Raw genomic sequence first — 27661 nt, forward strand, 5'->3', positions numbered from 1 at the left:
CCCCCCTCTTTCAGAGGGACCCGGCAGCTGCCACGGCTCTTCTTCCTCCTTTTCCTTCTGGGCTCCACTTTGCTTAAGCCCCAGGCCAGTCCTGAGGTCTCCTGACCATGGCTAGACTGGGGCTGCTTTCCTGGCCCCCATCTACCCTCCCTGCCCTACTGCTTGGCCTCCCACTGAAGGGCCCCCATTGGCCCCACGAAGACAGCCCTGTGGCTCTTCCCATGGCCTCCATTGAGGAATGTATAGCCCTTATACCAGCGGTTATATTAAGACTGTTACCCATGCTACACCATGCTTCAAGACAAAATTACATTTATTTGTAATTAGAAATAAATATTTCACAATATATAATTACATATTGTTTTTGTGATTAATCACTATGCTTTAATGTTCAATTTGTAACAATGAAAATACATACTGCAAATCAGATATTAACATTACAATTCAGAACAGTAGCAAAATTATAGTTATGAAGTAGCAACAAAAATAATTTTATGGTTGGAACTGTATTAAAGGGTCACGACCAGGGGTGGGTTTCTACCGGTTTGCACCAGTTCTATAGAACTGGTTGTTAATGTCACCGGTAGTTCTAAGAACCGGTAAAACCGACCCCTGCTTGGCCCCACCCCTCTCCGCCGCTCCTACGGGCCAAAAACCAGTTTTTATTACTGCACATGTGCAAAAATCCCTTCCTCATTCTTTCCCGCCCGCCCCTCCCTTCGCTGTCCCGGCCCCTGCCCCATCCGCTGCTCCAAAGTAAAAAAAAACCATTTTTTATTTTAAAAAATGGGTTTCTTTTACTGCACACATGTGAAAATCCCTTCCACATTCTCCTCCGCCCGCCCCTCCTTTCGCTGCCCTGGCCCCCATCCCATCTGCCTCTTCAAAATAAAAAAACCCTAGTTTTTTTTTTAAATAGTTTTTTTTTACTGTGCATGCACAAAACCCCCTTTCTCATTCTCCCCGCCCTCCCTGCCCCGCTCCTACTTATAGCACATATGCGCTAATTACAAAAATTTGCCCACGTGGCGCCATCGCTCACAGCAGCAGCAGCAGCAGCTGAGCCAGCCAGCGGGCTAGACAGCCAGCTGTCTATCTCTGCCTGACTTCTGCCGCCCTGCTGAGTGAGGGCAAGCCGCAAGCCCCGGTCACCACCATTGCTAACTGTCCTCACCCGGCCGGCCTGCCTTGCCCTGCCTGCCTCCTGCCGCTACCACTAGCTGTCCTCGCCCACCCAGACTGCCTACCCTGCCGCCGGTCTCCAAAGATGCAGATCGGTAAGTACGATCTTCCATCCCAGTCTTCTACCTACCATTGCCAGTCCTGGTCACCTGCCCCCATCTTCCCTTGCCTGCAGCCCTCCATCGTTGCTGTCTTGCCTTCCCACCACCGATTGGTAGTGAGGAGGCAAAGCAGCAGCTCCTGCTGGCCCGGTTCCCTACCCCCTCTTGCCGCCGCCAGCCAACTCCCAGGCCTGGCGCCACTGCCTCATCCACCACGGACCAAGGGTTGCTGCCTTGCCTTCCCACCACCGATTGGTAGCGAGGAGGCAAATCAGCAGCTCCTGCTGGCCTGGTTCCCTACCCCTCTTGCTGCCGCCAGCCAACTCCCAGGCCTGGTGTCACTGCCTCATCCGCCGCGGACCAAGGGTTGCTGCCTTGCCTTCCCACCACCGATTGGTAGTGAGGAGGCAAATCAGCAGCTCCTGCTGGCCCGGTCCCCTACCTCCTCCTCCTCCTCCTCCTCCTCCTCCTTTTTGGTAAGTTGCTTTTTTATTTTTATGTATTTATTTTTTTACTATCTGTTTTTGTTTTTATTAATCATAAAAACAAAGCATATACTAAAGAAATAAACAAACACATAAATAAAAATTATTTTACTATTCATCTTGATGTTTCTTTAAGCAAAGAAGAAACATCAAGATGAATAGTAAAATAATTTTTATTTATGTGTTTATTTATTTAGCATCTGTTTTGTTTTTATGATTAATAAAAACAAAAACAGATAGTAAAAAAATATATAAATACATAAATAAAAAAGCAACTTACCGAAAGGGAGACAGGCAACTTCTTGTTACATTGATGTTATACATTATCTGTTTCTGCTTAAATCAATATATAGCAACATCAATGTAACAAGAAGTTGCATGCATACATAAATGACATTTTTTAAATAAAAGAGTTTTATTTTTTTTAAACATAAACAAAAACATAAAACATAAACCATCTTCAGTTACATAGTGTGTTGGTTGGTACAAATCACTTGTGCTCAATCTCTGCAGTCTTTCCTTTCTAATTTGCATTAATCCTTATATCATGCTAAGCAATTGGCCACTAAGCGAGCACCTGGTCATTAAGTGAGGACCAATTAAATTTGGGTTGCCAGCCACATGGCCACCTGCCTGGGCTTTGCCTGGGCCTCCCCAGGCCTTGGAAACTGGCAAAAAGCACTTGCTAAACAATTGGCCACTATGCGAGCACCTGGTCATTTAGTGAGTACCACTTAAATTTGGGTTGCCAGCCACATGGCCACCTGCCTGGGCCTTGCCAGGGCCTCCTCAGGCCTTGGAAACTGGCAAAAAGCACTTGCTAAGCAATTGGCCACTAAGAGAGCACCTAGTCATTTAGTGAGGACCACTTAAATTTGGGTTGCCAGTCACATGGCCATGCCCACCCCAGTCACATGACGAGGTAGCCATGCCCACCCCAGTCACAATCACCAAACCGATTGTTACACTGGCAGCATCCCATCACTAGCTCCAGCCACCCTAATGCAAACTATTATATTTTAAAGGCTTTTCAGAATTCCATAACATTCTGGATTCCATAAATTCTATAAAGCCACCTGGTTTTCAGGGGTACCAGAAGAAGTATGCTTTCAGAATCCTAACAAATGGCATTGATTATTTGAAGATATTTGGACTGCACCAACTCTGTTGGCTTGTACGAGCTGAGCAGAAACTGCAGTGAGGCAGTCTTTGCAAGTTTAAAACTTACAAAGCAGAGTGTTCAAGTGAGCATGCTAGTCTTAATATTTCATCAAATATTGAATCTGAACAGAGGATTAGATAGATAGATAGATAGATAGATAGATAGATAGATAGATAGATAGATAGAACATTAATAGTGAATAAAAACCCAAGTTGATTTGATATATAGAAATGTATATAGAAATGACAAATTAAAACAAAATATATTGATTTCAAACAAAACATAAAATAATAAAATCATAGATGACAGTCCACGGTTGATTTTGTTATATTTCCAAAACTCCTGAATAATTTTTAACTTTCAGAGAGCTCTTTGGATCTTCCTGAAGTCTCAATAACATTGGTTAATTTCTTAAATCCAAATATGATCAAGTTGATATTTCTTATGCCTTCATATAGATAGCACTTAGACTTCACAGTGCTTTATAGCCCTCTTTAAGCAGTTTACAGAGTCAGCATATTGCCCCCAACAATCTGGGTCCTCATTTTACCAACCTCGGAAGGATGGAAGGCTGAGCCTGGTGAGATTCGATCTGCAAATTGCAGGCAGCTAGCAGTCAGCAGAGGTAGCCTGCAGTACTGCACTCGAACCACTGCACCACTGCACCACTGCAGCTCCTATATAGATAGTATATAGATAGATAGATATAGTATAGTAGTATAGTATATAGTATAGTATAGTATAGTATAGTATAGTATAGTATAGTATAGTATAGTATAGTATAGTATAGTATAGTATAGTATAGTATAGTATAGTAGATAGATATACTATATACTGTAGATAGTAATCCAGAGTAAACAAAATTATATATAGTTATTAAGTGTTATTAACTAATGCAATTATTACTATTTTTGCTTACTTAGGTTACAGGATTGCTTGCTTCTCAATGGAATATCCCCATGTTTGGGTTTGTTGGCCAAACAACTAAGCTGAGCAACTCATTTTTTTATGACACTTACATCAACCTTGTCTCACCAGTGTACCTGATAGGAGAAGTGCTGCATAAAACACTTCAATATTTTGGGTGGAAATATGTTGCTCTCTTTGGAAGTTCATATGATGCATTTACATGGGGTGAAACAGAGGAATTATGGACAAGTATAGAAAACCAACTTAAATTCAATATAAACATAACGGCGAAGGTGAGATACAACACAAAAAACCAAAGCCTCCATGAAGAGAAATTGAACTATATATCATCTGTTGCCAGAAGTAAGTTTCAGAAGAAAACAAAATGTAATTAGTATAAATTACAAAAATACCTAAATTCTTTGGAATAAAATAAGATAAAAATATTTAATTTTCCTGATTATTATTTTTAAAGAGTTGGAAGGAGTTACATGATTATGTCTTTCCATCTGTAATTATTAATATAATGCCTAGTATTGAAAAGCAGAATTTCAAAATGTCTTTGGATCATATAACAGAATAAAGATATTTACATTTTGGCTCTTAATATTATTTCTATTAAAGAACACATATGATAGATGATGTTTCTTTAGTTAGAAATGTTTAAAGACCTGAAATATCACTGTTTGCCTTGGATAGATAGATGATAGATAGATAGATAGATAGATAGATAGATAGATAGATAGATAGATAGATATAGATTAGATATAGATATAGATATAGATATAGATATACACACATATACATATACATACACACACACACACACACACAGACATTAGAATGCTAAAAATGTTTAAAGGAGTACAAATTCAGGTCTCTGATTAGCATTGACTTACATAGATATAGATATAGACAGAGATAGATACAGAGGATATATAGATGGATATAGATGATACAGATATACATATACACAATACAGTAATTCATTCAATCTTAGAGACTTTTTGTAATCATGGCTGTATTTCAAGTACTCATAAAAGAATAAAAGAAATCTCTGATCTATAATCCTTACACTGATAGCTTTCATTCAGTAGCAGATTCATTCTTGCCATCTCAGTTCCACTTCTGTCAAAAGCTACAGATTCATTGCTGTCTATTTTCTCTGTCATTTTGATACTGACCACATACTCTTGTTCCCAGGATCCTTCTCTTCCAAGCTGATTCATGACACATATTTGACCACTTTTATATTTAATATTTCCAAATATCTTTTGCATTATTTAATAAGATACACACAATCAAATCTCTACTTTTTGTGCATTGAATAGTAATGAATAAATTGTTTTGACTTTTTGTAATGCTATTGAGTTGATATCTGGTTGCTTCAAGCTTCCATTCTCTTCTGTATTAACTTTATATAAGAGACAACTAATTGTTTTAATTTCTTTGCAGTTATTGTTTTAATCTGCAATCCTTTGGATGCAAGATCCATTTTGTTACAGGCCAAAGAATTAGGTATGACAAAAGGACCATATGTGTTCTTTGTTCTGCAACATTTTGAGGTAAGTAGCAAGTAAGTATTTTATTATCATGTTTAAAACATTTTTTAGATTGCATAATTGGGCAAGAGCAACTATGGTTCTAATGCTTACCTTAGCTCATAACACAGAAATGAAATACCTACATTATAATATATAATCAAAAAGGGAAATGAGAGACTCCAATTCATCATGTGAGGGTTTCAATAACATGTTAAATAATTGTTTTAAGCAAGTGTAGACAAAAATCCCCTAGGTTTACCCACTAAAAACATTCCAGGTTCAAGTGTATCTGTTTGATGTAAGTGATATTTTGGAAAAGGATAGACTTATAGTGGTGTAAACTTTACACATGGTAGCAATTAACTTGATCCAAGATGGCATCAACGATGCTGCCTCAGTGAAATGCTCTCTAATGATTTCTTTATTCTTTATTATTCTCTGCAATTCACTATGGATTCATACTCACAAGACCATCTGCTAAGAAGTGAGCAATGTTTCTTTAAGGAACAGCTTTCTGATTTCTCACCCCCTATCTTTGCAAATGCTGAGGAGATTCTAACTAATTTCCCAGTTCTATGGATTACAACAAACAAAGGAAAGAAGCGGCAGCACCAAAAAAAGGAGATGAAATAAAAGAGCGGGAATTTTAAATAGACTAAGGAATTGGGGGGGGGGGAGGAGAACCCCTCTACCTTCAATCTTTCTGACTAATTTATGCTCACTGGCTAACAAGATGGATAAAATTCTCCTTTTAAATAGGTGCAATTCTGATTTCTACAATTCAGTAGTTCTCTGTTTTACTGAAACCTGGCTTAATACACAAATTCATGATGACAACACCATATACACTCCAGGATTTCAGATATTTAGATCAGACAGAATTGAAGATTTTGGTTGTTAGGAATAACCATAGTTACCTAACGTTGTTTGGGTAAATAATATATAAACCATGATAGCAAAGTTTAAATGTGTTTTTCACTTTAAACTCTAAATGATATAATTTGGGTGCGGTTGAGAAACTGCCATAAGAGGGAGCTAGAGAACCTGGATTGCTACTGGATTGATGGTTGATTGTTCTGCGTGTTCCCTGTTGCTGACGTCGAAAGAGGAAAGAGTTTTGAATGCTGCATATCTAATCTACTGTGAGAAGATATTTACTGGACTGATTTATGGATTGACATTGTAAGTTAACTGTTTTTTTTTTTTTTTGACACTGGATTTTTGCAATTGAACAATCTCCAGACTGAACTGACTGAACACTAGTGAATGATATTTGGACTGTTTGACCCTGCTAAACTCTTAATGGAATAAACTATTCAACTAAGACAGTGTATCCGTTTTTACTGTGTGAAAACTAAAAAATGCTTTCTCTCATATTCACCTGATTGCCTGACTGCTGTGCACATTCTGCTAGGGTATATCCCTAACATTGGTAAAACGAAGGGTGGAAGATTATGTTTATATATCAACAACAGCTGGTCTAAGGATATAACTATAATATATGAATTCTGTGATGAAAATTTAGAGTCTTTACATATAAACTGCAAGCCATTTTATTCTCCACATGAGTTCTCCTCATTCCTCTTAATAGCTGTGTATGCTCCTCCACAAACTTGTGTAAACAAGGCATTATGAACTCTTGCTGATCAAACTATGGAGGCTGAAGCCAAACACCCAGATTCACTTCCCATCATTTTAGGAGATTTCAATCAAGCAAATTTAAGAAAAGAGCTCCCAAAATATTTCCAGAATGTAAATTGTCCCACCAGAGGCAAAAATACTTTAGACACTGCTACACAACAGTAAAAGATGCTTATAGGTCTTTACCATGAGCAGCTGTGGGACACTCTGATCACTGCATGATTCACCTTGTACCTGCCTACAGACAAAGACTTAAAACCATGAAACCAACAATTAAATCAGTGAGGACTTGGTCTGATGAGGCACAGCTGAAACTCCAGGCTTGCCTTGATTGTACTGATTAGAATGTTTTTGAAGATACCTCTGCAGACCTAGATGAGCTCACAGATACTGTAACATTATATGTCAGCTTCTGCGAAGACTCATATGTACCAACAAGGAACCCGCAAATATATAGCAACAATAAATCTTGGAAGCCTACAGAAAATGTGACAGAATGCTATACAATCAGGCCAGAAACATATTAACAAGAGAGATCAGAGCAGCAAAAAGAAGCTACTCTGAAAAATTAAGGAATCAGTTCTCAACAAATGAACCAGCAAACATATGGAAAACTCTTAAAAACATCACAGGCTACAGCAAACCTCTTTCCCAGGCAGAAGGAAATCAACAACTTGCAGATGACCTGAATGTGTTTTAGTGCAGGTTCAGCCACCTATCTCCACAACCCCCGTGTTAAACACACCAACAACAGCCAAGCCTCCTACAACTGACCCAACCCATTGGATTTACAACCTCTGGTGATGACAGAAAAAGAAGTGCAAGATCTATTTCACTGACAAAAGCCAGGAAAAGCACCAGGGCCAGACAAGATAACTTCTTGCTTAAAAGTCTGTGCTGACCAAGTGGCCCCCATCTTCACCCGAATCTTCAATAAATCACTAGAGATGTGCTATGTTCCTTCTTGTTCAAATGCTCTACTATCATCCCAGTACCAAAGAAGCCCTCCATCTGGGAACTGAATACTACAGACCAGTTGCTCTAACATCTGTAGTTATGAAAACATTTGAAAGGTTTTATTTTATTTATTTATTTATTTGATTTGTCAATTGTTTACAAGATAATAAGTACAAGTGTATACATAGTTGTGAATATATGAAATGGGTACATATAAGAAAAATAAAAGAATAAGAGAAACAATAGGACAGGGACGGTAGGCACGTTGGTGCTTTATGCACGCCCCTACAGACCTCTTAGGAAAGGGGTGAGGTCAATAGTAGACAGTCTAAGGTTAAAGTTTTTGGGGTTTGGGGAAGAGACTACAGAGTCGGGTAGAGTATTCCAGACATTGACCACTCTATTGCTGAAGTCGTATTTCCTGCAATCAAGTTTGGTGCGGTTTACTTTGAGTTTGTATCTGTTGTGTGCTCTTGTGTTGTTATGGTTAAAGCTGAAGTATTCATTGACAGGTAGGACATTGCAATGTATGATTTTATATACCATGCTTAAGTCGGACCGAAGACAGCGTAATTCGAGGTTTTCTAGTTTTAGAATTTCGAGTCTGGTGGCATAAGGTATTCTACAACGGGTAGAAGAGTGGAGAACTCTTCTTGTGAAATACTTCTGGACTTTCTCAATTGTGTTAATATCACATACGTGATAAGGATTCCAGACTGATGAACTGTATTCGAGTATTGGTCTAGCAAATGTTTTGTATGCTCTGGTTAGTAGTGAGATATTACCAGAGAAAAAGCAACGTAGGATTAGGTTAACAACTCTTAATGCCTTTTTGGCTATGTAGTTGCAGTGAGCTCTAGCACTTAGATCATTAGAGGTGAGTATTCCCAGGTTCTTTACAAAGCTTGGGTCATCAACAAGATCTTGACTATTCAGCTTGTATTTTATTTTCTGATTTTTTTACCAATATGTAAGACAGAGCATTTATTTGTTGAGATTTGGAGTTGCCATATGTTAGACCATTCAGATACATAGTCTAGATCTTTTGTAGGGTAGTAGTATTGTCTGTGGTATTGAACAGCTTTACATCATCAGCGAAGAGAACGCAATTGCTCTTGATATGATCACAAAGGTCGTTTATGTAGATTATGAAGAGAGTTGGTCCTAGAACACTGCCTTGGGGAACACCACTATTGACAGGTACTGGATTTGATAGGGCGTCCCAATTTTGACCATTTGTTGTCTGTTTGACAGGAATGCTTCTATCCAGTTATTCAGTTGTCCAGAGATACCATAAGATTTTATTTTTAGGAGTAGTTTGTCGTGTACCACTGAATCAAAGGCTTTGCAGAAGTCTATGTAGATTGCGTCTATTGCTTTGCCCTGGTCGAGTTGTGTAGTCCATATGTTTTTTCAGTGTAAGAGTTGCAGATTACAGGATAGTTTTTTTCTGAAACCAAATTGTTTATTGGAGAGTAGGTTGTTTGTCTCTAAATGGAGGATGATGGATTGGTTAATAATTGATTCCATGACTTTACAGGTGACGCAGCATAAGGAGATTGGTCTGTAATTTTCAACTAGGCTTGGGTCTCCCTTTTTGAAGATGGGGATGACTGTGGCTTGTAACCATAGGTTGGGCAAGGAGCTGGTTCTGAAAGATTTTTCAAAGATTATGCTTAGAGGTTTGGCTATGGCAGCGGATAGTTTTCTTAAGAAGTAGGCACATATTCCATCCGGTCCAATAGATAGAGATGGTTTTAGGTTGCGTAGTGCTTTTTCAACGTTGTCTACTGTAAAATCGATATGTATTAGATCATTATTGTTGTCTGTGGTACGGCTAGGAAACATTGGGCATGATCCATTACTGTTTACAAACACTGAGCCGAAGAATGTGTTAAAGATGTTGGCTTTAATGGTGTTGTCTGCAGTCTTTACCATCAGGTCCTATCAAGGGAGGGATGGACCTTGAGTCTTTTAGTTTGTTGTTTACAAAATTGTAAAAAGCGGGGGTGGAATTGGTGCTTAGAAGGTTTTCCTCTTGTTTAATGTGGTAATTGGTGCATTCGGTCTTTATCTGGTGGCATAAATTTTTGTATCGGTTTTTGAAATTAGCAACGTGACCAGATTTGTTTTTCCGCCAGAGTGATCTCTTTTTGGATTGAAGTTTCCTTATTGATATGGGTAATCTGCTTTTTGTTTTGTTTTTGGAGTTGTTGTTGGAACATATAGTTTGATGACTCTTTTGACTTCAAGTAAAAATATGTTGTAATGGTCTTCAACAGTATTGCATCCAGTGAATAGAGATTGCCAATCGAGGGATGAGAGATCGTTATCTATAAGATCATAGTTGCCTTTTTGAAGTTACAACTAGGGATGACATCGTTGTGGTGATTTTTGTGTGGACGTATGTTGAGGCAAAAGTCAATCATATTGTGGTCACTACTGGAAAAGGGTTCTTTGGTTTGTATTCGTAAATTAAATTCAAACTATTGCAGAAGATGAGATCGAGGCAGTTGTTCAGTCTAGTGTTGTTGGTTACTAGTTGTTCAAGACCTAGATTTGTAATAGCATTGTAGAAGGTTGTGTGTATGATTTCAGTTGTACAATTATTTAGGGTCCAGTCAATATGAGGTAGATTGAAATCTCCAAGAAAGATAAAAGGGTATGGGCAGGATGTAGCCCATGTTAGTAGTGTATTTAGCTTGTTTACATGTTCGATGTCATAATCAGGTGCTCTGTAACATAGTAAGAATAGAATTGTGATATTTAAGGATAGTTCACAGATGATGGTTTCAGGAAGGGCAAGCTCCTGGGTAACTTGGATATTTTTAGATGTAAGGATTTTTATAGAATATAGCAACACCACCTCCTCGACAATTTTCACGATCTGATCGGTAAACATGATAGTCTCTTACTGTGGTAATGGAGTCGGGGAGAGATGCATTGAGCCATGTTTCACAGACAAATATAATGTCGAGTTAGCCATATTTAAGAGGATGAGAAATTCAGGTATTTTATTCACGAGGCTTCTTGCATTGAGTAGTTTGCATTTAAGTCCGGCAGCAGTTGGGATTGAGGTAGTTGGGGGCGTGCGTGCCTAGTCTTGGGTGATGGTGGGTGGTGGTAGGTGGTTGAGGTAGGGTGGTGGTTGAGGGTAAAAGTTGGGTATTGGGTTGCGTGTCTTACTTTTGATACAGTCAGCATGGTAGTCAATGTACAGGTCCTTCTCTCCATTGTCTAGACGGGTTTTGAGTTCGATGCGGAGTGCACGGGAGCGGGCACGTTGCTGTATGGTTAAGTCAGGGCGGCAACGGAGGTTTTTGTGGTTGGTGTTGGTTTTGGCGAGTGAGTTTATAGTGTAAATGAGTTTACGTTTGCTTGATTCATTTTTGCAAATGATCCTGCACAAGCGTGGGGCCACAGAGCTGTCTCTATTTTTGAGCTCTCGGTCAATGCGGGAAATGTCAAGTATTTCATCACCGGAGATGGTTGATGCTTGGTAATCTCTGATGATTTTTCGACAGTTGTGATGTTTTCCCACCTGAAAACCATCACAGACCCGCTGTTAGATCCCATGCAGTTTGCTTACCGAGCAAATAGATCGACAGATGATGCTGTTAATGATGCATTACATCCTACAACACCTTGAATCTCCAAATACCTATGCAAGGGACCTCTTTGTAAACTTCAATTCAGCATTCAATACCATCATTCCAGACATTCTTCTAACTAAACTAAACCAGCTAGCAGTACCTGAACACACTTGTAAGTGGATCATAAGCTTCCTAACAGACAGGAAGCAGCAGGTGAAGCTAGGCAGATTCACATCTGATACCTGTACAATTAGCACAGGGTCCCCCCAAGGCTGTGTGCTTTCTCCACTTTTCTTCTCCCTATATACCAGTGACTGCATTTCAAATGATCCATCTGTTAAAATACTGAAGTTTGCAGATGATACAACAGTGATTGGTCTCATTCAAGAAAATGACGAATTGTTAAGGCTTCCAGTTTGAGTCTCTTCAGCGACAGACCGAAATCCATGATCATGCATGGTTTCTATCTGTGCTCACCACCAGAGCGCCCCGAGCCGGCTGGTTTCGGGGCTAAGCCACCCTGTAGAGGTGGTGAAGAAGGGGGAGACTGCCAGCAGGTTGAGGAGAGCCGCATCTCTCTTCCCCAGCTGGCCTTTACTCCCTTTCCCGAAGGCAGTTCCAGCGGTGGTCAGAAATGGCCACCACAAAGAAGAACTTGACTGGAAAAGAATGTGCAGGAGGAAGATAAGAAGAGAAAGTTTTGGTCGACCGGGTTAAACCGAAAAAGCAACAAAGTAAGGTACCCTGGAATTTAAATTAAATAACATTGTTCCCAAAGAAGATTTTGAAGCTGCAAAGGAGAGAGAGAAGGAAAGGATTAGGTTTTTTTTTCTTCCCTTCCTTATACTGACAACCAAGAGACTTAAGCAAGAAATTGAAAAAAAAATCCACTTTGACATTAATAGGCATCTAAGCTGAAAATAAAAGTCAAAGGGATAATCAAGATTTCTGGATATTTAAAAGTTTTTAAAAGCAGGAAAGGAGAAAAAAAAAGAATAAAAGAGCAGGATCTGGAAAAATGGAGGAGACTGCCTGGAACTAAGGAATGGAACTGTAACTAAAAGGAATTTACAGTTAAATTTTAACAAGATTCCTCAAAGATACATTTTAACTGAAACTTGGCAACAAAATAATAGAACCCCAGGAAGAGAAAGTGGAAAAAAGAAGCAAGAAGAAACAGCCTTGGATTATTTGGATTATTTGGTGATTGTTGGTTTTTTATCTATATGACTAAAATTAACCAGGTGGTTGTTTCAAAGTCTTTAAAATGGTATCACTCTTAGAAGAACTGAAAATGGAACTTAAAAAATGGAAAGAAGATGCTCAAGAAGGGAGAGGTTCTTTTGGCTTCGTATTTCAATTCTTAGAAATAGAGATCTGGAACTATGAGAAACAACAAGAAACGCTTGCAGAACAAGAAGATTGGGACAAAGAAGAAGCTATCTTTAATGATCAAATAATTTTAAGGGTGGGGGAGGAAAGGGGGGAAAGAGAGTGAAAGGTTTAAGACCAGAAAAAACAACCAAAAAGAAGAAGAACAATTTGAAAGATAAATATAATATTAGAAAGCAACAGAAGAGGAGATTACAGATGAGAGAATTAGAAGTAGAGAGACGAGGGGGTAAAAAGGGGAGGGAGAAGAAGAGGGGGAAGAAGGCAAGGAAAAGAAGTTGTAAAAGACAGAAACAAGAAATAGAGAAACAGGGAAAAGAGTATTGTAACAATATTGATTATTGTAACCATAAGCTTGTTTAGAGATAATGGGTGAAAATTTAATTGTAAATTAAGCATTGTAAATTAAACATTGTAAATTAAACAGATTAAACAAATTTAATCTGCAAAGATACATAAGATAGCATTGTTATATTACAAATAGAAATAAATTTAGAAAATATGACTAAAATGATGGATAAAATATTTACTGTAATGTAGTGGAATGTTTGTTAATAAATAAATGAATTAAAGTGAATGAGAGAATTAAATGGGAACATTTTAATTATTATTAATGATTTATAAAAATATAAGTGAGAAATATGGTGGGGGGGGAGAATTAACTATGGAAAGTTTATAAGTGTTCCCAAGGAAATATGGCATTTAATTGAAAAGAAATGTTAAAGATGTTAAGATTTTAATGAATATTAATGACAGAATTGAATTGGAATGGAATGTGTGTTTTATTTACATATATATATAAAATCTTTTCTTTTTAAGAATATAGTGTGTATTTTAAGAATGTACCAAGCAGAATTCGATTGGAAGTTATGTATTATATTGAATGCTATAATTTTAAAGGTATACATTGAAGCTTAAATAAGAGTTTGAATGGATAAAATTAAAAGATATAAAGGTGTCATACCCCAATTGGTAACTGCAGGGAAAAAAATTTTTAATGAGAAAAGATAATATGAAATTGAAACAGGACAGACAAAAGTATAAATATAATGATTTGAATTGAGATGAGATAATTAAAATAAAGTTGAGAAAATTAAAAAAGGGGTAAAACTATGTAGAAAATATAAAATGGTAATAAGATATGGAATAAAATATACAAATGAGCATGAAATTGAGTTTTGTGTTTGTATGAAGAAGTGATAACCTGGGACCATGCTATTTTTTAAAAAAGATGTTTTATTTGTATTTTGTTTTTGTGAAAACCCAAATAAAATTTTCAAAAAAAGAAAAAAGAAAACGACTAATTGTCATGCTCCTGGTGGAGACTAACTCTGAGGAAGGCCAATAAAGAATTCTATTCTATTCTATTCTGTTCTGTTCTGCTCTGCTCTGCTCTGCTCTGCTCTGCTCTGCTCTGCTCTGCTCTATTCTATTCTATTCTATTCTATTCTATTCTATTCTATTCTATTCTATTCTATTCTATTCTATTCTATTCTATTCTAAATGGTTAAGTCAAAATTAAAATAATATATGTTTCCTTTTTTGTCCTTGCATTCTGGGCCAATTTTGGATAGTCTTCAAGGATAGTCCTATGTAGAACCCATCTCGAACACATTGATCCAATAATATTATGGGCTTATTTTGTGTCATAAGATGAAGATGTGCAAAGGGTGACCTGCCCACACCTGTTCTGTTTGCTGAAGAGTTGTATGGTACAGGAGAACTCTCACATTGTGCAATCTCTGTCAGTTGTGGAGAAACCAAGAACAAGATTAATATTACAAAGTAGTTTCTTTCTTGCTGCTCATGTTTAGGAATCTTGTCAGACTAAAACACATTCTCCATAGCTATCAGATAGATTTCATGAAGAATTAGGAGGACCTTTTCTGGATCTCTTCCTGCATATCAATTCTCTAAATGACACAGAGCCAGATTATTTGCAGGACTGCCTTTCCCTGAGACATATACCCATCCTACTAGGTCAAATAAAGTAGGTACACTTCTAATTCCTTCCCCTAAATATTGTGATCCAATGGAAGCTAGGAAGCATGGTTTTTCCATACTAGCCCCTGCCCTATGGAACATTCTACCTTCTAAAATTCAGCAGCCTCTTCCTTTCTATCCTTCCATAAATCTTAATACCAAGTGCTGGGATAAGACTGCATAATTGCACATTAAAAGTTTGACTTGATGTTGGGTCTTGATTGTTTTTAATGTTTTAATATTTTTTGATTTTATAGTTTTAATATGATTTATAGGCTGTTTTAACTTTTGGTTGAGAGCCGCTCAGAATTGGTTAGAAGATGGGCGGCTACATAAATGTTTTAAATACATAAATGAATGAAATTAGATAATAGAATAGGAATTTAAAAAGTTCTTAACTATGCTTGATTGTTACAATTATTCACCATGTTATCATTATTTGTAATTTATGAAGCTACACTGGTCTTTTGGAGACTTCATATTATCCCTCATTCATGATATTGTGACTAAACATTAGTCACATTAGGCTTTTCCCATTGAATAATTGTCCCCTCCTGCATGTTTTAGGAATAGAAACTGTTAAACCTTTACCCCTAGATAAATAAGATTGAATATGTGTGTGTGTGTGTGCATATTTATAAAAGCTAATTGTTTTGGACATACATAATACAATCCAGAATTCTTATTCCCTCAGGATCTCTTTATCACACTTCTCTGTGTATTTGGTATTTTTATATTACCATTTAATGTGTGTGTGTGGGGAAGATACACCAACTGAATTGTGCATATTAATTACTAGAACTGATCATTTATCTCTCTTGTCTTCCAGGCCTACTTTTTGGAAGAGACTTGGAATCATGAAAACATCAGCATCTTAGATGCTTATCAATCTGTTTTTTTAATAGCTCTAAGGTCTTACAGGGAGTATAGGAACTACTCTGATTTCATGAAGGAGCTCCATGACAAGCAAAAGGAAAAGCAGTCCTCATACAATTTATTTTCTTTACAAGAAGAGGTTATATTTACTGTATTAATTAAACATGTCCTTATTAAAAATATAGCTTAAAGGAATTTTTTTGTCATTCCCATGATTTGATTTGGTGCCAATGCTACCAAATCTGTACCAAATCATACCCAATATTTAACTATTAATCATCTAATTCAGGGGTATCAAATTTGCATCGTCACTGCATCATCACATGATGTATTGCGACTTCCCCCCCCCCTTTGGTAAACCTGGGGTGACGTGGCCAGCCCATGACACATCCAGTCCACCCCGATCTAATTCATCTCTAATCTGATGGTTTCTAGTTGTTTGCTCTTCAACTTCTCACACCTCTTGTAGCAATTTGGCCTTGAATTGCCCCTAAATTTAGTGGGAACCAAGTTGGAAGAGGCTGAACTAAGGATTTTGTGAAATTTAAAATCATGCTCTGGTGAAATAATCAGAGTAAAAAAATGATACAAATTCAATATTCTTTGTATGTAACAACATGGTAACTGTTGTTCTTCCTTACTCTTCACCAGTTTTAAAACAAGAGCAGTGATTCTGACTATGTTAGAATGACATGTTAAGCAATGTCAGTTAACTAATTATCCCATCATCTTACCCACTTGCATTTTTTATCAAAATTATTTCATTGGGTCAACCAAGGCCAATAAATTTGCTATTTTGGGAATTGTAAATTGGGATATGTATCTAAAGCTGGCAATAGATTTTGGAACAAACTGCAATAGTATGGTTTTTGCAAATCAAGGCAAGGTTTATGCTAAAAATCTATCTTCTACCATACTATTAAAGAAGCAGAAACCCTGATCTCCAATCTAATTTGTAATCAGACAATTTTAAGGGGGATATGTACCTCTTTTACCCCAGAAGTCCAAACTGTTTCATATATTGTATCTTTTTTCAGTTAAATTCTTATGCTGCATATCTTCATGATGCTGTTTTGCTTTATGCATCAACTGTAAAAGAAATGTCAGAAGACAAAAAAGATTTCCTTGATGGAAGGGCATTAATCAACACTTTAAAAGGCTACAATAAAACCCTTCTGTATGGTGAGCTTGTGAGTTAAGATTACAGTCATTGTAAATTGACAGGTCCAATAATACAACAACTTTGGCTATGGTTACCCCAAACACAAAAATATAAAGAAGCTGGGATGGTGTCTAAATTAATCTATGTGATTAGTTTATGTTTCTCATGCAAACCCAGAAAGTAGGCTGAGTAAACTTGATGTAAGCATATCATGGTAACTGTGTCATGTGAAGATTATATCTGAAAGTAGAATAATTTCTAAGGGATCTCCATACAAACAAGAATGGGAATATTTTTATAGCCATATTGCCCAATTGAGGTATTGAATATCAAATGTAAGCAGAACCAAAGGCAAAATGGGAAGGATCTGATTTGGAAATATTTTTTCTCATTATTCACATGCTGTTTGTAATCAGACTATTTTTAAATGCAGAAGTAATAAAGCAATTCATTTTTTTGATTACTTCCATTGATTAATACTATTCTTGGAAATCTCTGCAGAGTTTGAAGATTCAGAAGAAAAGCCCCAAGAAAAATAGAGTATATAAGAAATGTTTAAGCACCTGTATCTTTAATGTCTTTTTATTTAGGTATCACTGGTCCTGTGCACATTGATGAACTGGGTGAAAGAAAAATGGATTATTCTGTATATGATCTTCAGGAATCTGGAAATTCTACTAACTTCATTCCTGTTCTTAATTTTGATACTTACAGAAGAACATTAAGGTATTTCTGCCTGTATATATTTCATAATTACTCTAATATAATCTTTCTCATAGCATGAAAATATTATACATAAAGATTTAGTTTGTCAAGTACAATATATAGTTTTTTTATTCATCTGTTGAAGGAGTAGCTTATTGTCTTTATTTTATGGAGCATGAATTTAGGCAAACTTCAGTCAGAAGCATAGTTCTTTTTATAGTTGGAGCAATCTGACCCTTGCTTTTTTTGGATTACTTTTTCATGAGTTCATGTGTACAGAATCTATTCAAGTCTCTTTCAAACTGAGCTCATGAATATATCCTCATGAACATGTTCATATAGTTTTCTTGATAATAATAAGAAAGTTGCTTGACATTGCATTTCTGAGACATTTTTTTCAACTATCCAGTCCAGTGGTGGGATTCAAATGTTTTTGCTACCGGTTCTATGGGCGTGGCTTGGTGGGTGTGGTGTGGCTTGGTAGGTGTGGCCTGGTGGGCGTGGCAGGGGAAGGATACTGTAAAATCCCATTCTCTCCCCACCCCATTAACCTGCTTTCCAGTTCCATTCTCCTATGCAGGGCAAAAAAAGCTAGGATTCGGGAGGCAAAGAATAGATGGGGGTGGGGGCAGTCAGATGTGGAATTCCAAACTACTCAAAATTTCTGCTACTGGTTCTCCAAACTACTCAAAATTTCAGCTACCAGTTCTCCAGAACTGGTCAGAACCTGCTGAATCAGAACCTGCTGATCCAGTCCAATCTGTACCCTATTATTTTCTGGTGCTCTCCAAGTATTAAATGACTCTCACCCAAACTGGTTGGATAGGTAAGTTGGATTGAGAGAGAGTATCTGGCCCAAATTTCTAACCTAGTACCTTAATCACTAGATCTCTTTCTCTCTGTGTCTCTGTCTGCCCCTCCACTCCACCCCATCCCTCTCCATTTCTTTCTTCTGTATTCCATATGTTTTGAAATCACTGGGGCATTTACTGGAACATAATGTCATCAGTATGCTGATGAATCCCATTCTATTTGAATTATGATACAAACACATTTTATTAAACATACAAAAAATATTGTGACAAAAAAGAAAATATAATATATAAATAAATTACTTTTCAAAGTACAGATTGATTCACAACAATATTAATAGATTTACAGTAAATAATAAAATAATTAAAATAAGGTATTTTGGTAAAAATATAACTCACCTTTAATGTTAATCTTTATCTCATCTTATTATGTTCAGTCCCACTGCAGAAATTAACTATATTGGTTGGTCAAACAGAGAAATACCTAAAGACAAACCAATTTGTGGATTTCACAATGAGCACTGTAAAATTCAAGCTACCAGTGAGTGTGATGTTTACTTGCATCTTATACTATGTATCTGATTCCTATTCTAGATCTTATTGTAGATCAGACCACTGAATTAAATTTCTATCCTTTTAAAAAAGAAAGGTGGCTAATATTAAAAATTAAATTGCATCTAATTGGGGATAGCATCAAATAATGTTGAATAATGGCAATTGGCTGTACTAATTGAAGCTGGTAGGACCCAGGACCCAGTAACATCTGGAAAATGCTGACTAACATGACATATTGTTGCTGCAAATCAATTTCATTCTTCTAAAGTTCTCTAATAATTATTTTAGCTATTCTTAACCAATATAGAAAAGTTTCATCCATAATTCTCATTGCTTTGATAAATTCTAGATTCTAAATTCTATGTTTATAACCAGGAAGAATTGTTTTATAGATTTGTTGTCCTGTGATTTCTAAAATATAGTTCCCAATTTTTGTATCTGATGGCATGCTTCACTGAGATTGAGCTCATTCTGCCTATTCCATAATGACCGGTACTTTTTTTTTTTTTCATTAGAAGGTATAGCTCTGATTGTTATGATCATTCTCCTGACAATAACCATATTAGGGACTATAGGTGTGACAATATTTATGAAGATTTATAAAGGCAACTTTCAAAAGCAAATAAGTGATGTTGGATGGAGAATTAACTATGAGGACATCGTTTTTCTTAATGATAATAAGGTAAACTATCACATGCCATAATGATGAATGGTAGGAAGTCATACTTGTTATAATTGTACAACCCAACTATTGGACACAAAGTAAGGGAAAATTAGCACATATTAAACTAAATCTGAAACAGAAACATGAGGTCCATTCTAATTATTCTTACTGATACCATCCATTAAATGCATTGGAAGGAAAGATATCTAGAGAAAACAGTGGTAATCTTTTCTAGTTCAAACATATGGCAAAAAAACAAAGTTTATTATATCATTGGATGGAAAACCCAATAACATTGTTTTGGGGATTCCAAAATCAATATTGTTGATCTTGATAGGATGGATTAGTTTTTTTTCCTGTGATCACAAATCCCTTGTTATTGTCTAGAAGAGTAACTTTTTGATGCTAATGGAAGATTTGTTTTGACATCAGGATCCCCTAATATAATATTTTACATTCACTTTGAAAGGAAAAATATGATCCGCCTCAAGCAAGCACACCAGAACCTGAAGAAATAGAAAATATTGGGGCTCAATTGTTTATCTCCAGCAGTAATTATTCTTCACTGAAAGACAAGCAAGGAAAAGAAGATTTTTTCACTACAGTAGGATTGTATCAGGTATGTTTATAGATATTCCAACTACAGTAGACACATTATGTAGTTGCCATGGCGAATAGATGGCAATACAAATTTATTAAATAAATAATGAAATAAGAGTGTATCGCTTTAATTTCTATTCTGTTTAATAGTATTTCTATTATTTACAAAGCCTTTTTGATCTGCCAGCAAAATGGCAGCTGCATTTGGGTCATTGCTGTATGGCAGGAAACAAACGGCTTTATTTTGCTAATTAATAAGGTCTGAACAATGCTCCAGAAACTTTTACAACCACTGTTGAGACCTCTCTAAGGCAGCAAAATGAAGCAGTTTGTCCGGTGACTACCATTTTGTCCGCATTTGTGGGTGGAGACAAAATGGCAGCTGTATTTGGATCACAAAATCTGCCTTCCTTCCATAAAATGAGGTCTGAAGAGCTGCAGAAGATAAACGTGGACCATGCAGGCTTCCAGTGGGGTAGGAGAGGAGAAAGGCAGAAGGGCACTGCAGGACCCTGAGGGGGGTTTGTAAGGACAAATAACTGCAGGCATGTTGCTGCTATCAACATTTTGAATGGGGCCAGAAGTAGCTTTGGGGGTGGGGGTTGGTCGTAGTTTTAAATATTCATTAAACAGCTTGTCATACATTGAGCAATTTCAAACTAAAGATATATCAAATAGGTAACCAGAATGCATTTCAAAATTAAATATCTAAGCAATTTTTTTGGTTTATTTTGTTATTTAATTTATTTAATTAATTTATTTATTTATTTTGATGCCCATAGACTCTAGGCAGCTAATGATATAAACAGATAAACTACTTCACCAAACCCCATACACATATAAATACAAAAAGAAAATTAAAATCAACCATTAATACAATTCATGATTTTCTAATTGGAGAAGACATTGCTTCAGTGTAAGATGAAACAAAAATTTATTCCTGATGCCTAGGAGGGGTGAAATTGATTAAATTTTTACTGGGTGTAGCCACCAACAGAATACAAGAAAAGGTGGCACCCTCAGCAGGTCTGGAATTATGTAGGACCTTCAAGGTAATCACCATAACTCAAATCACATACAGAAGGCAATTGGCAACAGATACAGCTCCTGAAGTAGTAGGGTGACCTAAGCATATCAAGATAATCAATTGTGCACTCAGCATCATAGAGCGGATTGCAGTAAATCCAACCAAGAGGTGACTAGGGCATGAGATTGAGCAGGGCCTCTTGTCCAGGAAAGTTTGATGTATTTAGAAATCTAGATGTAATAGTGCAAAAACTGCCAAATAAAACCCCTTCCCTACTTAAAGATATAATGTCCCTAAAACTGTTGGGCCCTCAAATCCAAATAATTTTGTCTTGCAAGGATTAAGTCGACCTGTTCTTCCCCATCCAGATCATGAAGGTCACCAGGCATTGGGTGAGCACTTCCATAACATCGGAAATGAGATGTCTAGCGCAGCAGTAGCAGCATATTGTTTGTGCCAACATAGGACTCCCCTAATAGCTTCATATAGATGTTGAAAAGAAGCTAATGGAGTAGATATCCATTATGCACTCCACTAAGTAAGAACTTTTACTTGCCCATCAGCCTTCTGGAACTGAACTTTCAGTTCCAAGACAATGGACCACTATTCGAAAATGGTTTTTTATGTTAAAGCAAACTTTTTTTTATTCTTTTAACCTTTTGTTTGACCATTTTGGATTTTGTTTCAGGGTATTCTTGTTGCTGTCAAGGTCATTGATAACCAAACAGATGACTTGTTTTGGAAATCATCAGTTCTTCAAGAGATTCAAATGGTATATCTATTTGATCAGTTTTTAAAAAAACCTCTGTTGAAAATCTGTGTCTTTTTTAAATCTTAGTTTCTACAGTTGAATTTCAAACTTGAACCCAGGTTAATAACCTGAGTTAGTAATATCCGACTTGCTACTACAATTAAATGTTAGTATCTAGGTCACTGTTCTATAATTTAGTTTTCAAATTATTTCTAAAACATGAATGGTTTTAATGAAGTCCTACCAAATTAAATACTACACCTTGATTTATTAGAGGTGCTAGGCACTTTTGTGATAGAAGATTATTTGAAAGAAAGAATGACAACATTACATGACTTCATTAGTAACTTATTATTATTATCTTCTCTTCTTACTCAAATGACTAATTCTGGTCTCCTTCAGCTCAGCTTGGGAAGGGAGCATTCTGCTAGCAAGATTTCCTTTATTAACTTCTTCTATTGCTCAGCCTCGTTATCCACAGTTACAATGATTTCTTAAACTTTAAAATTTTCATATCCAAATTATTTTCTTCTGTGGTGGAAAAAAACAATTAAAATGCACATTTTCTCCATTGCAATGGATAAAAATTATTTTACAATGTCAGTGACAACTTTGTTAAAACATTAATAAGACCACTGATAAGCTGGTATATTGAAAGGTGTCTTACTTGGTAAGTATCCTTGGTAAGGCCTTACTTGGCAAGTGTTCTTGGTAACCAATGCTGTGAATCTGGTCCTTCAAGAAACACAATCCCATTCAGAACCAAAAACATATGTCTTATCAAGATTGATTGACTTCCTGTAGAGGTTGATATAGATACAAGCTGTGGAGGAGAAATAAATAATTGATAAGCACTAATCAAGCTTTATTTATTTCAGATGAGAGAATTGAGACATGAAAATCTGGTGGTCTTCTATGGGATATGTCCAGAAGTTCCAAATATCTGCATTGTAATGCATTATTGTAAGAAGGGAAGCCTAAAAGTAAGCAAAAGGCTAAGGATTAATTATACAATATTGTTAAAAAAATAATTCCATGTTATATAAACTATATTATGAAATACTTTGGATAACATCAAGCCTATAACTCTTTTCATATATAACATTGTGTTCATTTTGTATGACATATATAATTGGGTCAAAGCAAGGTAATAGATATCAGCTATGTCATATGAACAGAAATGAGATTAATAGAAAATTAAATCTCTTGCCTGGGTCCCAGAATAACGAGAAAATTATATGCTACTGTGAAAATGAGATTGTCCTAAATAGTCAGTCTTTAAACCCTCAGTCTTCTTTCCAGTTTTACTTTTTGGCTTATACCTCAGCTATAATAAGGGAAAGATGTAGAAAAGCCAGTCAGTCCCTCATGCTTTCTGTAGTGGCATAAAGTGATTGGAAAGACACTGAAAATGATCGCTTTTCCTTTGGGACAATGGCAGTCATTTTCTAATAGCTGATGATCATACTTTTTCCTGGAAAAGCAACTGATACGTATTCAATTTTATTACACAAACATAATCAGTGTGTAACCATGTCACTTCTGATGAACTAATAATAGTGTGTGCTTTACCTGTATATAATTATTATTATTATATTCATTAAACATGAAACTCAGGCAAGTGAACATTTAAAAATATATCACAAATATCATTGACTGATGGTTGATACGGGTTGCTACCAGAATTCTCGCTACCAAACCAGTACATTTAAAATGTACAATGTTCTGAGGAGCGCAGATTTTTGCAATACTGCTGGTGTTATTGCAGGAAGCTGCAATTTCTTGATGTATTTTGTAAAATTCTTGGACATGGTACCTAGTGCCCCAATGACAATGGATATCACTGTTACATGTTTCATCCATAATTGCGTAGTTTTGATGGCCAGGTTGTGATATTTCATGGTTTTTTCCAGGTTTTTTTTTCTTTGACTCTGGCATCTCCCCTGGTACAGCGATCTTGATGATGATATGATGATGATGATCTCTTTTATTCATTAAACATGAAACTCAGTCAACTGAACATTTAAAAAGATATCACAAATACCAGTAACTGGCACTAATGGTTGATATGGGTTGCTGCCAGCGTCCTAGGTATCAACCAAGTATCTTCTTAAAATATGCAATGTTCTGACTGGCACAGTTTTTTTCCAGCGATATCAATAAACTGTATGCTTCGGCCCTCAACAATCATAATATCTGGTGTGTTGTGTTCCAAATTGAAATCCGTCTGTATTCGAAAGTCCCACAAGATCTTCACCATCTCATTTTCGACAACTTTTTCACTTTATCTTCCCATGATTTTTCGGATACAGGTAGGGCATATTTTTTACACAATGACCAGTGGATTAATTTTATTGTTGTTGCTGTTATTATTATCTTCATCATCATTATCAAAGTATTAAATGGGACAGAAGATTAAGCAAGATTCAAAATCTTATTCTAAGCATTTGAATCTTGCTTAATCTTCTTTCCCAACTAATTTGTAGAAAATAATAATATACAGGTAAAGCACACAGTCTTAATAGCTCACCCAAGAGTTACACACTAACCATATTTGTGCAATAAAGCTGATTATGTAGCCACATAAATTCTGGTCAGGCATGAGCTTCTGTTTTGAAGAAGGAATTGAGCCACAAACTAATTGGCAGACTTACAACACTACAATAGATCCAAATGCACTGGACTGATTCTTTATTTTAATGGTAGATCTGGAAAGTACCAAGGATGGGAAACACTAATAGTACTTGTGTTTTGTTACTGGAGAATTATCAATTCTAATTCTTTCAAAAAAGCAGTTCAAAAAAGTCTTATCATTGGATCTGTTTTAGACAGCAACAAATGAAATGATAAATCTGAAATGAAATCAGATCAAAGAAATGTGATGTAATTTAATCAACTGAAATAAAGAAATGCAATGCAATGTAATCAGAGATGAAACAAAGCAACCACTGTAATTTGTAGTGATGAAAATACAGAACATAATGAGACATCACATATTGATGGAAATGCCCTAAGCTGAGTAATAGCAAAGTGGTGTGTGCAAGCATAAAGCTGTAACTTAGACTGTGCTCTTAGTTTTTAAATGTATTGTAAACTTTTTGAAATTTCATAAGTAAACTACACTATAATGAACTGACATAATACGTTATAATGAACTGAATAAATACATCATATAGAGCATGCTTAAAAACATTCAGCTTATATGGAAACACATGGAATAGATTAAGGATAAACTGTATTAACAAATCAGAAATCCATCTCCCCTCTCCCCTCCCCCTCAAAAAATCCAACCCATAAGATTCCTGTGTTGATTCTTTTTCTAGGATGTTTTGTTACATTCTGCTATTGAACTGGATTGGATTTTCAAAATCTCTTTTGCCTATGACATAGTCAATGTAAGTATGGAGTAGAAGAATCATTTTGTGCTACAAGGACAATTTGAAAACTGCTGATTAGTATAGCAACTGAATAAAACCAGAGGACACATTATCTCTGTTCTTCTCATGATTGTGTGGCAGCTCTTTAAGTAGTATTACTCTCTCTCTCTTTGTGAAGGTGTATGTATGTGTGTGCACACATGTGTAGATGTAGAAATTGCTGTGGGTCTTAATTGTATACATATTTTAGATCCTAATTCTAAGAACAAAGAAAACAAAGGAAAAAGGCTAACTATTATTGGGTTGAGTTATATTTTTAATAAATAATATTTTAATTCTTGGTCTGAATTTGGATATTTAAAATTTAAACCTTGGATCTTCTAGAGACCATATTTCTAGACAAATATCTGTATAATTATTTCTGATTTTGATGTCAGAGAAAGATTAGGCTGTCAATACTGGAAAAAGAATGATCTAGAATCAAAAGCTATAGTAGACTATATTATTATTAAACTCAATCAAAAATTGAAAGCTTGTTGTTGCTGTTCATGGTAAATATTATATATTGCTAACTTCCTTTGTTTAGGGTGATTTACTAATTGCTGTAAGTTTCATGCCACTATTGGTAAACTATTTCCCTGGCATACTAATATCTTTGTATTTCTGCATTCCTTCTCTTTCACGGAAACATAAAGTCTGTATGTTTATTTTCAGGGTATGATCTTCATCCACAACAGCCCTCTGAAATCTCATGGAAACTTAAAGCCTACAAACTGCCTGGTAGACAGCCGCATGCAAATCAAGCTGTGTGACTTTGGCTTGTGGGAACTTAAATACAGAAGAAAATCTAGAATAATAACAGAGGAGGAGATGAACTATGCTGGTGAGAGCCCTATATAATTAGGAATCCAAAGAACACCAATCATCAAAGCACTTATTTTTTAACACCTCAGAATTTATATATTTTGAAAAAAAACACCACATACAGTGGAACCTCCGGTCACGAACACTTCTGTTTGCAACCAAATTTTTGCTTCTCTTTTGCTTCTGGTTGCGAACAGATGTTCAAATGGTGACCAAGCAAACCCAAAAATTGCCATGGCAATTTTCTCTGCTGAGGTGATTTCCCCTTTGGTGCCTTTTTTGGAGGGGTCTGCGCATGTGCAGGCAGTCATGCTTCTGGTCACAACCAAATTGGGTTGCAACCATAGTCTGGAATGGATTACGGTTGCGACCTGAGGTTCTACTATATTGAGATTATCATGTAAAATAAGCAGATACCTGCCTTGTCTGATCACTATGCTGCATAATCTCACCCTTCTGTTCTCTATGGCAGGGGTGTCAAACTCAAGGCCTGAGGGCCGGATCCAACACATGGGGTGCTTAGATCTGGCCCATGGGGCCAACCTGGCAACAGCAAAGGACCAGCCTGCAGTGCCTCTGCCAGTGAAAATGAAGCTCCAGAGGGCTGCCCATGGCTCTTCTGAGTTCTGTTTTTTCTGGCAGAGGATCACAGAAGGCCATTGCAGCCAAAAATGGAGCTTGGGAACCTGTTTCCGTTGGTAGAGTGCTTGGGCCACCACAGGAGCCCCTGACATGAGTGATGTCAAGCTGACCTTGCCCACCCTGGCCACACTCATCCTGCCCCCCCAGGTCAAACATAACCCTGATGCAGTCCTTAAGGAAATCAAGTTTGGCACCTCTGCTGTATGGTATATAATGATAGATAGATAGATAGATAGATAGATAGATAGATAGATAGATAGATAGATAGATAGATAGATAGATAGATAGATAGATGACAGATAGAATAACTTTATTGTCACTTTGAATGTACACTCACAATACATAAAAATAAAATTTTGTTGCATGCAGTTCTCAAAGGGTCACCATCTCGAATATACACAACATAAACATGACAAAATAAATACATACATAAATACAAAATTGTGCATATACTCACATATATTATATGACACAGAGAAACAACACATTCTAGTTAGGATGTATACATGTACGTGCTAAGGAAAATGAAAGTTTACCAGATGGATGGCATAGGGAAGGCCGTTACAGAATCTGATAGTCCTACTACAAATACCAAAACTTTCTCCCAGAGGGGAGCAACAGAAACAGACTGTAAAGTATGGGTATGTGGGGTCTCTAACAATGCTTTGAGCTCTAAG

At 36.4% G+C, this 27661-nt stretch overlaps 1 protein-coding gene across 1 annotated transcript in view; it reads left to right on the forward strand.

The window, feature by feature from the left end:
• The window catches only part of LOC113412776 (guanylate cyclase 2G-like), a 64410-nt gene that overhangs the window by 15247 nt on the left and 21502 nt on the right, over window positions 1-27661 (forward strand). Inside the window, exons 3-10 of the mRNA XM_087965683.1 lie at window positions 3854-4202; window positions 5295-5357; window positions 18942-19045; window positions 20193-20342; window positions 22039-22122; window positions 22980-23084; window positions 25425-25496; window positions 26193-26361. Of these exons, the coding sequence (XP_087821809.1) occupies window positions 3854-4202; window positions 5295-5357; window positions 18942-19045; window positions 20193-20342; window positions 22039-22122; window positions 22980-23084; window positions 25425-25496; window positions 26193-26361 (1096 nt within the window). The remainder of the gene's footprint in view (window positions 1-3853; window positions 4203-5294; window positions 5358-18941; window positions 19046-20192; window positions 20343-22038; window positions 22123-22979; window positions 23085-25424; window positions 25497-26192; window positions 26362-27661) is intronic.

The sequence above is a fragment of the Notechis scutatus genome, chromosome 4 (genome assembly GCF_049901735.1).
Source record: "Notechis scutatus isolate UNSWTSFEM ecotype Mainland chromosome 4, rNotScu1.2, whole genome shotgun sequence".
In the NCBI taxonomy this organism is placed as follows: Eukaryota; Metazoa; Chordata; class Lepidosauria; order Squamata; family Elapidae; genus Notechis; species Notechis scutatus.